The sequence below is a fragment of the Crassostrea angulata genome, chromosome 8 (assembly GCF_025612915.1).
Source record: "Crassostrea angulata isolate pt1a10 chromosome 8, ASM2561291v2, whole genome shotgun sequence".
Lineage (NCBI taxonomy): Eukaryota > Metazoa > Mollusca > Bivalvia > Ostreida > Ostreidae > Magallana > Magallana angulata.
In genome coordinates, this window is record NC_069118.1 from 58,701,324 (window position 1) to 58,716,138 (window position 14,815).

Genomic DNA, 14,815 nt, shown 5'->3' on the forward strand with positions numbered 1-14,815 from the left:
AGAAATAGGTAATGTCCCTGTCACCGGGAGAAGCTCTACAAGAGATTTAATATAGCAAACATTTTAAGGCGGTTGTTAGAACTCGCATTGTTCACACAGTGGCCCTACTTTCCAATCCCTTTTTGTCAGCGTTAGACGGCTTTTTGTGCATTTCTTTCCCCAAAGAATGGAAATACAGAACAGAGTCCGCCATTTTTGTTTTTCAAAAAAGGATACCCTCTATCTTGAAAGTGAAGAAAGGTCTCTAGAATGAACAAACTACTCAAAAGAGCCGATGACGTGCAATAGAAATTATTCCGTTATTCTGAAAGTTTTAAGCAGTGAAGTACCTATTCTTTGAATCTAAATACACTTTTACTTCAAGTGATTTTCAAAAGTGTGGGAAAAATTAATTCTTATTATTTAATGAACTTTTAGTTTAGACCGAGAAAGTAGTCAATTATGTCACTGAATAATATTAAGCTACTCTTAGGTGTGCAGTAGAAATGTAAAGTATATGTGTACAATATATACTGTTTACTTAACTCATTGCCAGATAAAGCGCTAGTTATAGAAGGTTGGGTACATTATGGTTGTCACATAAAACTATATAAAAACTCTTGTGAACGACAAATATTGACAAATCGTCATTAAACTTGGCTGGTGCAAACCCAGCCTCTGAACTTCTATAGAAATGTTCTGACATATTTTGTTTATAATCCCAGCTTTGCGTCGAAATTCTTTAATACATTTCTTACAAGGGCATGAACAATTTTGGCAATTGTCAATTTTCATGCACTTGAAATTTTTCAAGTATGAAGAGGAGTTTTTCTCGTGTGTGCATTACTATTTTTTATAATCTTTTTATCTTTTTCTCAAATGAAATGTTTTAAAATTCATACTTTGAAGTATTCACTACGTGCTTTTTTAAATAAAAAAAAAAATAAAATTCAAAACTTAATTTTCAAAAAAATTGTATCAAACAACTATATAAGAATTTAAATTCTTTTTGAAAAAATGAGTCGTTCAGGAATCGATGAAAATTATATCATTTGAACATGAAGACTGTTAACTCTCTCTCTCTCTCTCTCTCTCTCTCTCTCTCTCTCTCTCTCTCATGATAGATTAGAGATAGAAATTAAAACCGATTTCGTATAAACATTAACAGCGTAATATAGCCGCGAACAATGAATTAAAAACCGAACATCAACTGCAAAAAAGCTGACATTTCGTTTACGTTTAAAACTCTAGAGAAATGAAAAAGGACAACTTCGTTTAATCAAGTTAAAAAATTTGATGAATAATTGATCACCCTGGGTTGCTGGTATCCCTCTACAATACCTGTTGTCTAATGTGTGGCGGTCCCCAAGGAAGCTTTGGACAATTAACTGCTCGGCGATGATGAGCGCGCGAAAGGTCGGGATCGAGAAACGAGCCGGGGATTATTTACCTTGCACTAATGGCTTCTATCCATTCACTTTCACAATGCTGCTTTCGAAATGACTGTTATTACAAACTGTCGGATTTTATGTAATGAACACATGAATTTCGTCATTTTTATTTGACAATAAAACAACAAACAGAGCTGTTTCTTTTTGTCATTTGTGGAGCACGAGAGAGGTGGAGAAGCCAGTGGTGTTGAAGGGAAGAGCGGCGCTACGTTTGAAAAAAAGATTCATTTTCATATCGGCTTAGGGACTTGGACACGATTTGACTTTAAATTTTCAAAATTTATTTTTTTATTTTTCAATGTTCATAATAATAAATATAGAAGTTTATAATGCTATGTCAAAAATTGGAAATCAAATATTAAGTTATGAGCAAGATACAGCGTTCATAATTCTTTGTTTTGTAAACAAAGCTCGAATATTGTCATTTTTACATATGTATATTTAATTTATTGGTGTAAGTTTCAATCAAATATATCTTTCTTTTGTTGATAATAGTATTTAAGAAGATACTGAATTAGTTTAAATTGTTTTTTACAAGTCTTTTTGTCGAAAAAAATGGTAATTCTCTACATTACTTTTTTGTAAACAACTATAAGACTCGAGCTTTGTTTACATATCAATCAATTATTACCTCTGTATCTCGCTTGTAACTTGACTTTAACATTCAAAATTTTGGTCAATCAATTAAAATGCACCAGAGAACCATATTATACATAAGAAATAAAAATATTTTTTTTTATCTTAAATCGTGTCCAAGTCCCTTTAATAGAAATACAGCAATAACGTGGGGGAAAAATCTTAGGCGTAAAAACCTTTCGATTTACTGTCGATTTTGCTCTTCAACATTATGCATTTTAATTTTAATTTTTTTATTACATTTACATACTCATTCGTAAACAAAAAAAAAACCCCCGGTATAAGTACATGCGATTGCAATATGTCGCAGTTGTTGAAATTTAGTTTTAGATTGCAGGGGTAGCAAATTAGTTATAAAAAAAGTTGCAGGGTAATAATTAAGTTATAGCTAAGTTTCGGTATACTAATTCAAATATTAATAGCAAAGTTGCGGGGTAATATTAAGTTATGGGTATAGGTTGCGGGGTAATAATTTACTTTTATAAATAGGTTGTGGGTAATAATTTAGTTATAGCTAGGCTGTTGGGTAATAATTTAGTTATAGCTCTAAGTTGCAAGTAATCATTTAGTTATAGGTAGGTTGCAGGGTAACAATTAAGTTATAGAGCTCTAAATGTTGCGGGGTAAATCTTTCTTTTTTACTTGCTGCCGTTGGCTTTATCGGAGTGACGCTGCAGTTGGCAATACGTCCAGTATTAACTCAAAACAAGTTAATAGATGAAACACTTTCGGTTAGACCTGACGTGCTTAAATCTTCGCACCTGTTGACAACATGAAGTGTGAAATTATTGAGAGAACTGTTATTATTACAAAGATATACGAAGTATTCTATCCTCAAAGAGTTTCAGCATATGCAACTTACCCACTTCATTATCATAATAATTACTGTAACATGTTTTATATATTTATATTTTTGAACCGCTGACCCAATTTACATGTATACATTGTAATTTAGATTTGTCCTCATGCACCGTATGTTTGAAATGGTGTTGAGATAATATAATAGAGATGAACTGAACTGAATAGAGCAGTACGCAGAGTAAAAAATGTGAACATTGTATTTTTGTTTGGATAAAACCTCAGTGTCACTACAAGACTTGGGAAAAATGCATGTTGATATTTTTAAAATTGCGATCTTGTTCTTTAAAGACAGCGAATTAGATGTAATTGTTATAAGCTTGTAAACTTATTTCATTTCCTGCAGAAATGATTATTTCTAATTCTCTGTGTTGCCCTTGTATTGTGTGTGTTTTATGCACCGTCTGTAAGAGGCGCAAGCCCTTCCTGTCTTTTGTGCGGAGAATTACGCGAAGGTAACATTCAAATCACTTTGAAAGAGTGCATATTGATAATTGTAGTGTAATATTAATCATTTACTTAACTTTAATGTCAGTCGATATTAAAAGCGTGAATTTAAATTTACATTACTGATTAAATGAAGTTTAATTGAGAAAGCGCCCAACTGCTCAACTGAGGAGCTTACACAAGAAAGAAACCATATTGGCTAGAGAGTAAATACCGCGCCGGGGTCTTATTGAAAAAGACACGCGGGTGAATTATGCCGGGTACTTTTTTAGCTTTTGGATACAATTGAAATAGTTCTTCCCGTAAGAAGGACACCACACTGAGCTAGTTATAAAAGAGCATGTAATTAGCCGTCGATCATTTGTTGACTCGCAGGCCCTTATTGATAAATACATATATCAATTATTAGCATCCAGAGAGCAAGAGAATCTTTTTTAAGATCGAGCGTATATCAAACTTGAGTAGTTTACGGAAAAGTGCTTCTTTCTTCCGTAACACCTGCAGTGATGACAAGGGATTTGACGAACCACGCCCCCTCCATTGGCTAGCGTCCCCGACACATGGTGAACCCACACTACGCTTGGGGAGCATGTCCAAATTCAATTTATTTCATAAAAATCAATATATTACTTCATTTTAGATAATATATAACACACATTTTGTGGACAATAATAGCAAAGTATATTTTTAGAAAATCATAGTTTATATGCTGAAAACCATATTTAAAGCAAGATGACTTTTTTTCTTTTTTCAATATGTAGCCCTTGGATATTAAAGGCATCCAAAAGTCTTGGTAACTTCGTGCAGTGTTATAATATAATAAATTTTATGAACGGCTACCTTTTTTATACTTAAAAATCTGCAAATAATGTATTCAATCATTTAATGAATCAACTCATCAAATGTTTCTGTTTTTCCACTGCGCATTGGTTTATTAAGAAAGCGAATGTCACTTTCTCGATCGAGTCGCTCAGAACGTTCGTCGAGTACTCGAGTCTAAATTCTAACTGATGGTTCGGTTGGTCAGTGTGTGCTACGCCGACATCGATCCTCTAGAATCAGTGAAACCAAACGTGTTCGATGACTGAGAACACGGAGACATTGGAGAACTTTGTAAGCTCTAGTGTCAATTCTATACATACTGTAATTAAAGCGATACACAAGCAGCGCTTGCTAAACCAAATACAGTAAATTCCTTTTTTTACGCGAGTACTTAATTCCGCGATTCCGCTATTTGGTATCAAATTGCGAGAATATAAAATTGCGAGCACCAATTTTTTGTTATGATTTCCTATAGTTCAAAACTGTGTGAAAAATAAAAGCGAGATTTTAAAATCTGCGAGGGCCGCTTCTCGCGATTTTATGCGGATATTAATTCCTCGCGTTTAATTAGGACTCTACAGTAATAGCTTTTCGAGGGTCTTTTTTTTTTAAATGAAACCTAGGTTAACCAAGAGTACATATCCCAAACCATAGTCGGTGATCGCTAGAAAAAGAACCTCAATTATTAAATGGCTCAACGGTATGGGCCCTTCTTCGTACCATTATAAGGAAAGTTATTCAGAAAAGGATCTAAAACAGTTAAAATCCAATCAATCAATGAGGTTAGTTCATCAATTAATTCCAGTTAAGGTTTGCAGAGAAAACATAACAAATATCATAATTTGTGTCAAATGAACCAAAGTGTTTCCAAGTTGTTATTTATGTTTTAAAAGCAAGACTTTTTTGAACTAGTGAAATAACCCCTTAATGTTTGCCATCTTCCATATTACTTAAAGGTGTCAACTTATAATGCCTTGAGATTGATCTTTCAATGATTTTTCAATGATGATAATATGTTCTTTATGCACAGGTGTGAAGATTCGGTAGGTGCAATCCTCTCCACGTTACTCAATTAACGCTGTGTAAACAGGCAGTGTTGTCAATGGGAATAAAATTTAAATCGGGCTTGGAAGAAAAGACGATCGGGAACGTGATGTCAACAATTGAAAATTACCATGTTGTTCGAATGAGCAATCGTTTTCAAGCGTTTAACATGAACCATGTAAGAAAAAATGAATAATTGTGTGTGTTGGATAAGAATTAAACAGTGCAAATGCGCAAATAATATGTTTGAGTATATGCTTAGTGATATTTGTTTTAAAAAAATCTCTTTTTTGAAATTTTGATTTGAAAAATTCCTCATCGGGTAAAGTACCATCCTTAAAATAATTGACAAATTGCAAAAATATGCTATTTAAAAATGCGCAAATTAATTTCTCCTTTTGGCTATCCGTATTTAATGTGTTGTTATAAGAATGAGATACAAACAATTATTCAACATGTTTTGTTCAGTTTTATTTTTATTTTTTTGAATGAATACTGGAATATATAGAAAAAACAAAACAACCAGCAGGCATGTTCACGAAACTTTCCTAAGTTATGCCCTAAGTGTGTTCCTAAGATATGACTTAGGAAAAAAGTTAAGAACATCCTAAGATCAACTTATGACACGTCTTAAGATGTAGCTCGACGGTTACTTAGGAACATCTTAAGTTATGATATCATAACCTTCTACAACCATTCTTATTTTTTACATTTATCCATTCAGATCGAATTTGAGAGACTTGTGTATGAATGAATCATTAAACATTTCGCCATAGAAAATTGTACGTCTCGGTAGTTAACACAATAGGCCTAAACCCAGTAATTTGAATGTATACATTTTAAAAAAATTACATTTACCTAAATATATATCTGTGACCAACAACAATTTAGTTTGTAGTTTTTTTTTAAATGAACCACCCCCCCCCCCCCCGCCCCCAAAAAAAAAAAAATAAAATCAAAAATATCACACGCCCCCAAAAATTCATATAACTGTTCTTTTTTTAAAAAGAAAAAAACGTATCAGGACAGAATTGGCTTACAAGCAGATAATTATGTAAACAACACGTGTGTGTTGTCATTTGATAATTAACAATTGAGAATCTTGTCATTCAAGTATATGTAATACATAAACACGCGATTTTCTTATTACATGAGGAAACACATGACTCGTACAAACACAACCAATTTCCCTTTAAGCTGCAATATATAGAATACACGAACATGATAAATAAGAAATAAGTTGTAACACATCTATATATATATATATATATATATATATATATATATATATATATATATATATATATATATATATATATATATATATATATAAATTCAGTTCATTCAACATTACACATTTTTTAAAGATTATTTTTTTTCAGAATAAAGTGATAAAAATTAGGAATGATAACGAATGGCATATATAACCCGATGTAAATTTACTTTTTAGCAAAGGACATTTAAATTATTGTTATAAAAAATTATCATAATCAAAACAATGAATGTAACTCATTTAGTGTACGGGTGTAGATAAAAAAAATAAGTGAATAATTTTCATTCGTCAAACAGAGATAGTATTTGCGAAAGAAAATCCTTAATTTGTCAGCTCCCAGGCAGGCATGTAGCAACGGGGAAGTAGTGAGAGTTCGGGGTCCTCCTCCACATCATTTTGTTAAAATGAACATACATGATAGAATAAATGACTATGCCCCCCCCCCCCCCCTCTCCTCACGGATTAGGAATTTGATGTTTGTCGAAAATGCTGGAACTGTGGAAAACATTGCTTTATTCTACCGGTCTTAAGAGAAGGCTTCACAACATCCCAATATCCCCAAAAACGATATTTTATAGCTTTAGGATGGTCTTAGGACAAGGTAGGTAATGTCCGAAAGTTAGGACAAAGTGAAGGCGGTTCCTAACTTTAGGAGAGCTTCGAGAAACAGACTTAAGATTAAGACATGTCCTAAGATGTACTTAGGACGCAGCATAGTCCTAAGAGCTTCGTGAACATGCCTGCTGGTTGTTTCAGAGTTTGATAACAAAATCATAGAACACGATGAGGCCCTTTTGTTTCGAAGACTAAAGAATGGAGACATTGTTTGGTTAGCTAAGGCCGCTTACACATTCTGTATCTCTCTTGGGTTTTCAGACGTGACAAACTTTTACAGTTTCACATCTTTTGACAGTAACGTCGAACACTGTATTTTGGTCTTTTACATAAAAACCTTTTAAATTACATTTTTATAATCGGTTTGGTTAAAGTTGGAAATATTTTTTTCAGTTCTATTTTTTCATTGACACAGTGATTTGGTTTATGTTTTTATTCCATTTAATTACAGGTGAATATTGAATATTGTTATCTAAAGTGGCATTACAGTGTTTTGTTTTTTTTGTATTTTGTATTGGTTAAAAAAAGAACAAAAAGTAGCTGTGAAGATGTGCGTTAATCTCCTACAAGTACTTGTTGACTTGTTGCTACCATTGACAATTGTGGACGCTTAATCCCCCTTCCCCTCTCTTTTCCCCTAAACTTTTTATTTTCAGTAGACTCTAGTGTCTTTTAAGTGAAGACTTTTTGCCCCATCATAATGTTAATCTTCTTTACTGGGTTTAAATGATGTATAGTACTGCACTGATATGACTGTCTAAATCTGTGACCAAGGTTAAAGCCAGGTACTGTTTCATTGGTCCCCCGGGACAGATAAAAATATAATCCTCAACATCAAACGTAACATGTTTTTTTTCTCTCTCTCTGATAATTGACATACAACACAGCCGAAAAAAAATCACGGGTCTCTCTTTAACCCTCATTGGTACTGACAGGTAATTGGACAAAGTACTCCTATTCTATTTCAGAACACTTGAGATAAAATCTGGTTGTATTTTGGCAAACTGACCCGTGGAGCGCTCGCTGCTTTGTCATACAATTTCGCTGACCATCCTTTACCGTGACTGTCCCTTTTAACCATTTTAAGGGGGTGAGAAAATGATCATCGCCGCATTATTAGCCTTTTTACGGTGCGCCTAATCGTTTAAATCGCTAATAAACGATCAGAGTTCCTGCAAGGCGATTAGGGGACTAGCTGTGATGATTCCTACCGTCCCGAGGGCATCCGAATGACAATGTACGGGATTCGGTCAAATGTGGCATGAACAATACGGTCCTTTATCGCTAAGTGTTTATTAAGTTACACTTCCAGTCAAAAGAAAGTTGATTCTGGTGACTGAATTCACACATTTTTGCAGCATATGGGCAGGCAGGGTGTCAGCGTGACCACTGAATCAAATACTCATGTCTCTGGCTTCTGTCAGGGAAAACATTTCACAAATACACATGCACGTTCTATTTAATATTTTGTTTTTTACCTTGCGTACCAAAATAGTGAAATTATTTAAACTCTCATAGAAACGGGGTCAGAAATGCGCTTAAATAATGATCATACTGTCAGACTTACAAACAAACGGAACCTAGGGGTTAAAAATATATTCCGTTTAGTATTTTACATGTACTTTGTTATGTACACTTTATAAAAAAGGGAAAGGTACATGTAGATCAGGAAAAAATAGAGTAAATGTATTGTGCATGTATAACTATTGTGCATGTAGTATTTCTTACTTACAGGCTTATCAAATCTGCAGAATGACAAATATACCCCATTCATTTTATACTGTTTTAGATTGATAAACTATCAAAACTAAAAGATTAAATCGTTTGCATCTAAAATTTACAAAAAAAACCCCTCAAACTACAGATCTAAATTGCATTCCAATTCTTATTATTAAAACTAGTTTCAACCATAAAAACGTATCAAAATTACAGATTCTAATAAAATTTCTATGTACCTTTTTCATATTTATATGCTAATTTATCAAACAACAAGATAAAAAATAAATATTCTATTTTCTTCGGTCTTCATATAATCAAAAACCTATTTGTAAGTGCATACATATTTTCCGCCATATCGAAATCACAGTGTTGCCTATGTACAAATGTGTGTCGTATCTTTAGGGCTTCTTGAACATGCATGTTCTGTCTCTTTGCAAATATCAGTTTAACTGTTATTTCAAGGAAATTTGCAACAAGAAAAATCGAAAAAAAAAACCCAAAAAACAAAGAACTTATTTCCACTTACCTAAAATATTGAAAAATGCGAAGTTTAACATCATATCAGACTAGAAATAAAGAAACCACTTCTTTGCATTACATGCTTGTTTTATTAGAATAGAATAATAAATATTTTCATACACGATGTGCGTTTTAGGAGAAAAGTATGCCAAAAACCCTTTTTGTTTTCAAACACAACTTGTCCGCTACAAACAGTGTTAGAAAAAAAAATAAAATATCAAAAATACAAATTTAATATAGTTGAACTATGCAATATACTTATTCAGAGGTATATAATTAATATATATTATTTATAAAGAAAGCGAATACATTATAACAGTGCGGGGCTAATAAAACCGGTGTTATGGGTTTTATTTTCATATGATTTCTCACTTGAACCTTCTCTGCCGATTACGGCCCAATAAGGAGCAAGAGTGTTACCTTTTTGTAATTTACGGGAAAAAATGAATACATACACCTGCAAAATTTACACCATCAATTTGGATTTTTATGTCAGATTAATAGAAGCTATTTACTCTGATAGAAGAAGATCACAACCCGCTACAGTCTCTCATTAACTCTCTACCCGTACAAAAGGTAGCTATTTACCCATTATGGTCCGTTTATACAGCCGATTCTTTAGAGGCAGTTTGCGTGCCTAAAAAATTCGCTAACAAGCAAGAACCCACCTAGGATTGAGTCTTCTAACCGAGTGGAATCTGTCGTTTATGTTTCTTGCAATAGTTCCGCCTCACTCCCACAATCCACGTGGAGTTTTCTCCTAAAATGGGCGGGTCGTCAATAGCTAATGAAGTCCATTAAAATGACTGCGGTCTGCAGTCAAGATGCAAAGTGGTATCTGATTGGTCGATTAACCGGTATCCTCGGTCGCCCATTTATGGGATGAGCCTATCGAAATCAATGAATCTTGTTGGTTTATGATGATCTTACACTAAGAAAGACTCCCAAAAATTATTTAGGATAATAAACTTATTGACTTGCTCACTACATCCGCGTAGGGTACATTTAAAGTTAACATGTAAATACCAAATTTCTTCACTTTTCTGCCGGCGTTGGATCACAAAATACACAATTTGTGGAATCTTGGAGTTTTCTTTTCACAGCTACGAGAAGGTAATCATTATTTTTTTTTTACTTTTCCAATTTCTCTTTTCTACAAAATGAAATTTTAAAAAAATATAATTTTAACTCTACAATTATTAAATATATAAATATTTAAATATTAAGATTATTGTCTAATTTATTTCTTTTAATTTTAGAAACTGTATTTTAAGAATAAACTAAATAAAGATATTTTTTCCAATTTATATTCGTTAATATTTTGTAATTTTCAGTTGTAGTTAATTTCAAATAATGCATTTTCGATTAAACAATTATTCACTTTAATTACAAATTTTTTGTTGTGTTAATTTAACAGAAAGAGAAAACATGGAGACCATGGGAGCGATTTCCCCGGGATCAGAAAAGGAAAATTCTTGCAAGAAACCAAAGTTGTCGTTTTCAATAGAGAATCTCATTGAAACCAAATCGTCCGAAAATTTCACAAAGGATGCTGAAATAACATCTCATTCTGCTCCAACTACCAAACGGAGAGAATCCTACTCGGAAACCCGGGAAACACCGAGTACGACAAATCCGGATAATGAAGGGGAGCACCAGCGGGAGATACCCCGGTCCTTTCTAAACCGGACAGGAGAGACGTGGCCGGAAAATGGACACTCGTACCGGAAGCGGAAAAGTGATTATCTGCGGACAATTCACGACCAGAGCGCGGCAATGTTGGGCTATGGTCCTATGGTTCATCCCGCGTTTTTGTTCGGACGGACTTCAGTGGAAGACTACCAGGCCTATTTGTTTCGTAACTACTCCCTGCTGCAACAGCAACTGTCTCCCGTGCCCTCCCGTGACTACACGTACGAATGGCTACGGAACAGCGGGGTGTCCAAGTTTAACTCTCTCAAGAGTAAAAGTTTTGATGTACCGCCCTCCGAACCAAAACAACGCGAGCTTCTAAAGAGAAAAACAGAAAGTAAAGCTAAGATTGTTAGTGCGACAGAGGAGGGAAAATCGTGTGAGGAGCAACTATCATCCCGCAAAGACAACGAGAAAAGTGATAGCGACAGTATAAGTAAAGTGAAGAAAGCTGCGATAAAGACCAACAAGACTTTCACGTGCCTAGAGTGTGGGAAAGTCTTCAACGCCCACTACAATCTGACCAGGCACATGCCTGTCCATACCGGGGCGCGACCCTTCGTCTGTAAGATCTGCGGGAAAGGTTTCCGTCAGGCAAGCACCCTGTGTCGACATAAGATCATCCATACGTCCGAAAAGCCACACAAATGCAACACGTGCGGCAAAGCTTTCAACAGGAGTTCAACCCTCAACACCCACATGCGGATCCACTTGGGCTACAAGCCGTTCCAGTGCGAGTACTGCGGGAAGGGGTTCCACCAGAAGGGGAACTATAAGAATCACAAACTCACGCACAGCGCCGAGAAGCAGTACAAATGTAACATTTGTAACAAGGCCTTTCATCAGGTCTACAACCTAACCTTCCACATGCACACTCACAACGACAAAAAGCCATTCACGTGCCACATGTGTGGAAAGGGATTTTGCAGAAACTTTGACTTAAAAAAGCATATGAGGAAACTTCACGATGGGAGTCAAATCCCCGCCTCTTCATCGCCCCCCAGGAGTGGGGCTACCCCCACTACCCCCCAGATGCTTCGGAGTGGGAGCATGTTCTCCTTGCCCAGTGCTGGTCAAGCTCCGATTGTCGGGAATCGGTCGGCCTTCTTCGGACATTCCGCGCCCGTAAGCTGCCACCAAAGAAACGTGTTTTCTAGTTATCTCATGGGATCTGCCAATGCAGATTTCCTGCACAAGTTTTCATCTTACATGTAGCACGGTAAAATCTGCATTTAGTTGTACATTAAGATTTAATTTTCTTTTCTTTCTTTTGTATAGATCTTAGATATTCAATTTAATTGAATGGAAAAAATTCTGCGTATTATAATTAAACATTCATAGAAATTAATACATGTAGATAGAATACAATATGTGATATTGGCATTTTCCTTTAAAAGGTTTAAAATTATAAGAAATGTTTGCTGAAATATGAAGATGGAAAAAAACATTTGAATATGCATTTTATTCTTATAATGAAGCAAAGAATTTTTAGATTCGAAGTTATATGAGAACTATTTTTCAAAAAATCCCACGATATTTCGTGCACGTGCAACGAGAACATTAATTAATTATTCCTCATCACTAAGAGACAGTGGAAAAGATTTTTTATCCATAATTATGTAGTCGGTACCATGTTGGAAGCAGAGTGGAACTCTTCAGAACTGGGGTAGAGCACGTGTACGTTTGGTTGTCTCTAAATATTTGATCAATCTCTGACACGAACTTTCGGGAACTCTCGGAAGGCTACCAGATGGTCACCACACAATCACACGTACAATATGTGGCCCCGTGAGGTGTTTCGCCCCATCTTGTGAACGGGAGATTGTATTGTTTTAATTTTTATGTATCGACAGCGATGTAGAGAACGTATATACTGTGCACCCCGTTTACGATTTTTATTTTGTAATTTGATGCTATAAGCGTGCGTCGAAGCCTTCTGACGTTTGTACCCAACGCTTGTTAATAAAAGTTGATATTATTAAATTGATCTGGTTATGTCCTTTCTGCATAGAATAACAGCATTCAAGCGTTTTATGAGAAACTTGATAAGATCATGTGAACTCTTAACAAATTAACTTGTTCCCTGAGATCGGGCTCGAGTTACATCAATCGTTTGAGACTCGGTTTCATGTAGAACAAACCCGGGGAGTTTTAATTCTACAATGCCCTCTATTTCACTTCACAAATGCTCTGATTTTTTTAGTTGATGAATTCCGTGAATCTTATTTCACTGAACCAACTACATTGAATTTTATCTTGGCTTTTTTTTTTCGATGCAAACCAGTGGACTGCGGTTTCTTGATATAATTTCATCGTATACCCTGTCCTCTCATTGTTGGTTCGTCGATTTCTAGTCAGTGTAAAAATCTTTAAAAGGAATTTGTTAATGCAGGGCCCTCTTTTCCTCCAGACAATTTTTTAATATTTTTAAGATATAAGACACAATGAGTAAAAAAAAGACAGATCTAGAAAAGGGGAATTCTGATTTTATAATACAATGATAATTATACAATTATTTCACCAATTCTTCAGATTTTAAAATCAAAATCTATTTATCTACCTAGTAGGTGATTTAGTTTTTAACGACATATAGGTAAACAACCTGTGAAAAAATACGAATTAAATTTAAAAGACTGTGAATTTCGATTAATCATTTAAAAAATACATTACAGCTTTAATGGATAAAGATTTTAGACTTTAAAACTGCTCGATACAAGTATTGTTTAATGTTCAAGGTCGTATTAAGTAAGCCAGACACAGCTTTTTGACATACCATATCTAGGAAATTTTAAAAATTAGATATGCATTTGAATAACTCAAACACACGTGGTCATGGCATATATCAATATAAAAAGGTTAATATTTTATGTCGGTGTGGAAAAAATCAAATTGAATATGAAATAAGTCAATAGAGAAAATAGTGTACATGTTTTGTTGGTTAGGCCTAGGGAAAAAATCAAATTGAAAATTTAAAAAAAAATCAAATCTCAGATGGAGAGAACTAATTATATAGGCTATTTTTGCCTGCTGTTCAATCCAGATTCATTTATATACTTACAAATGTATATGTATATTTATGAATAAAATATTTTTTAAACTAAATCAAATTGAATAGGAAATAAGTCTATGGAGAAAATGGTATACATTTCGTGCATGTGATGGAAAAATAATTTAATCAAATTAATATACAAGATGGGATATCGAGTGTTCTGTATGTATGATACTATTAGCTAATCACAACAAAAAACAGTTTATCTAAAGTATTTAATTGGTCGTTGTCCCAATGTTGTATAGAAAAAAAAACTTAAATGAAAAAGAAATGCATTTTTTTTTATCAATGTATCAATTCAACAAGTCGTTATTTAAATTTGTTTTGTTGATTGAAATTGAACATGAATAATTAAGGACAGAGAGAGAAGCAAGACTTCAAAATATTTCAGTCGAACTTTTTTAATTAAATTCCGTGTGGTTTTCCAGATTAACCAAGATTAACAAAGGGTACTTTGATATTTGTATTCGTGTGTTTCGTTTAAAGTTAAAACTTTTTTTTTATTTAAACTTTATAAACTGTTATAATTTAGTTTGAATAGATAAATTTTAAACTTTAATGTGACACTCTTAATATTCAAAGGGTTTAATTGTATGAATTTTTGCATTTGGGTAAATTGGGATTAAATCACTCCTGTTTAGATTTTTTTTACAAATTGTGGTGCAAATTTCATTTTATTTCTCAATAGATTAAATTATTAATATTTGATTA

At 33.9% G+C, this 14,815-nt stretch overlaps 1 protein-coding gene across 1 annotated transcript; it reads left to right on the forward strand.

Moving 5' to 3' along the window:
- Positions 1-10,307: 10,307 nt before the first annotated feature.
- Positions 10,308-13,030, forward strand: LOC128159637 (zinc finger protein 714-like). The gene is made up of 2 exons (XM_052822785.1): positions 10,308-10,476; positions 10,781-13,030. Exon 2 carries the CDS (start codon positions 10,792-10,794, stop codon positions 12,268-12,270), a length of 1,479 nt encoding a protein of 492 aa, XP_052678745.1. The 5' UTR covers positions 10,308-10,476; positions 10,781-10,791; the 3' UTR covers positions 12,271-13,030.
- The last annotated feature ends 1,785 nt before the right edge of the window (positions 13,031-14,815 follow it).